At 43.7% G+C, this 2500-nt stretch overlaps 1 protein-coding gene across 2 annotated transcripts in view; it reads right to left on the bottom strand.

Annotated features, from left to right (window-relative positions):
* Positions 1–2500, bottom strand: part of LOC308281958 (prominin-1-A-like) — a 71118-nt gene that overhangs the window by 12140 nt on the left and 56478 nt on the right. For both annotated transcript variants that reach the window (XM_080722303.1, XM_080722304.1), the window contains exon 19: positions 531–584. In XM_080722303.1, coding sequence (XP_080578429.1) covers positions 531–584 — 54 coding nt within the window. The remainder of the gene's footprint in view (positions 1–530; positions 585–2500) is intronic.

Below are 2500 nucleotides of genomic sequence, written 5' to 3'. Positions count from 1 at the left end.
CAGGGGTGTCGCACCGAATTCTGGGCCCTGGGTACAAGGATTCACTCACATTTTGTGCTTTAACTATTGAAAATAGCAGATATACAAAGCTCGCAGCGCGGCACCAAGTGCCGCGCTGCGAGCTTGTAGATCTGCTATTTTGGGAAAATCGTGAAAATGTGTGCGGAGCCCGAATATTTCAAATCTTTCTAAGGTTTTTTGAAAAACCTGTGTGCTCAAATATTTTCATGTGAAGGAGACCCAAAATGATATGTATTTGGCCACGGACCCCCATCTCAAAATATTTAGTTCCAGGGACCACCCGAGAAGCAAAATTTGAGGTACAAATGTTCGCTTATAAAGTACATATATTCAAAGATTTGCACACATTTTCACGACTTTTCAAAAATAGCAGATCTACAAGCTTGTATACTGAGCTTGTACTATATCTGCTATTTATCAATAACTAAGACAGGCCCCTCCACCTTGGGACCTAGTAACTCAGTCCCACTTTCCCCCCCATTGTGACGCCCCTGTGTGTGTGTCCTCACCGGTAACTCTTGGCCTGTTCTCTGCAGCAGCCGGATGCTCTGGCTCAGGGTCGTCTGTATGAGAGAAACCACACACATATTTAGTGACACAAACCACACACACACACACACACACACACACACACACACACACACACACACACACACACACACACACACACACACACACACACACACACACACTAGGGCATTCACCAAATATTCGAATATTCGAACACTCGAATATCAAAGTCACTATTCGACGTTGTTCACCGAAGTAGAATATTCGCTTATTTTATTGTTTTCTCTTTAAAAAATATATAGTTTATAAAGCTTGGCTAGATAGGAAGTCATAAGAATGAGTTGTCGATGCCCCTGGTGGATGAATTTGTTAATGCTCTATACCAGGGCTTCTCAAACCTTTTTAGGCCGTGACCCCCAAAATAAGCATATTTGAACTGGGGACCCCCACCCTGACAAGCGCTTGGAATTGTAGGTATTACATTTAATGTGACTCGGTTCCGCAGATAAATATTGTGAAAATAGCAGATCTACATGCTCACAACACCTCGCAACGCGAGGCGTTGTGAGCATGTAGATCTGCTATTTTCACAATGTTAGCCTCTTGATTACTTCATATTTGACAGTTTGGCCAGTACTGACGAATATTCGACTATTCGAATACTTTGAGGTCGAATAATTCTAATACTAAAAATCACTATTCGTGAATGCCCTAACACACACACACACACACACCTTGAGCGACACAAATACCACACACAGACCTTTGGTAACACAAACAATGCACACACATTCAGTAACACAAACCACACTCACACACACACAAACACCTTTAGTAACGCAAACCAAACACACACATACACGCACACCTTTAGTAACACAAACCACACATGGCTAAATGAAGGTCTTTGATTCCCAAAACACACCAGTGATGCCAGAAAAACTACACATATTTTACCCACATGAACCCTGTCCCCCAGTGGTTCTCAAGTGGGGTCCGGGGACCCCCAGAGGTCCTTGAAGGAGTTCCAGGGGGTCCCCAGCTAAATGATAGTTAGGAACCTTGGGGTCTCAGAGATAGAAATGCCATTAAATGGGGGTCCGTAGCCTAATGCATGTCAAACTGGGGGTCCTTAAAATGGTCGATGACTCAATCACTGCTAGAGCCGTAAAAATCTTCTCTTATTTGATTGATTGATTGATTGATAGTATAGGAAAAGGAAAAGGTACACCACAATCAAGCTTTTGGGATTGTTTCAATTGGGGTCCCTGGCATATGTTTTCTAGTGGGGGTCCACTGGCTAGGACATTTGGGGGTCCTTGACATGAAAACAGTTTGAGAACCATTGCTCTAGGGCACACATTCTGCGGAAACAGCAGATCTACAGTGCATGGTCACAACATTGTGAGCCCTGTAGCCCGGCTCTGTTAGACAAAGATGCACTCAGTGGAGAGTGAATACAGGAGGGGGCCTAGTAGAGATCCCTGGGGGACTCCGGTCAACTAATAGGGTTTAAGTGTTTAAAACGAGAGAAAAGATAACGTCACTGTCGGGCAGAAACCTCGTATCTCCAAGTTTCAAATTTGTACATTTGTTTACAAAGCAAAGTCCTGCTTCATCATACAAGGCCGTCGCACAAAAGTAGTGAAAACAGCAGATCTACAAGCACACAACGGCCTCGCACCGCGAGGCGTTGTGTGCTTGTAGATCGTCTGTTTTCACTAGTTTAAATCATTTTTTTAAATGATAAATGCAAAACGAACGGTTTTGGACATACAAGGTTTCCACCCGACAACGACGATAAAGTGCTTTTGAGATCTGAGTTTTCAGCTTTAGATTTAGACCTAACTTACCTTACTTACGAAAGTTGGTTGCGGTTGTGTGTGTGTGTGCGAGCGTGTGCGTGTGTGTGTGCGCCTTCTATTTGTTGTCTTTCCACTAGTATTCTTCCTCCCTGGTGTTGCTTGTG

The sequence above is a fragment of the Nannobrachium achirus genome, assembly GCF_963921795.1.
Source record: "Nannobrachium achirus genome assembly, chromosome: 3".
Taxonomy (NCBI): Eukaryota; Metazoa; Chordata; class Actinopteri; order Myctophiformes; family Myctophidae; genus Nannobrachium; species Nannobrachium achirus.
Note: the sequence above shows the minus strand (reverse complement) of the source record. Positions and strands in the feature narration are given on the sequence as shown.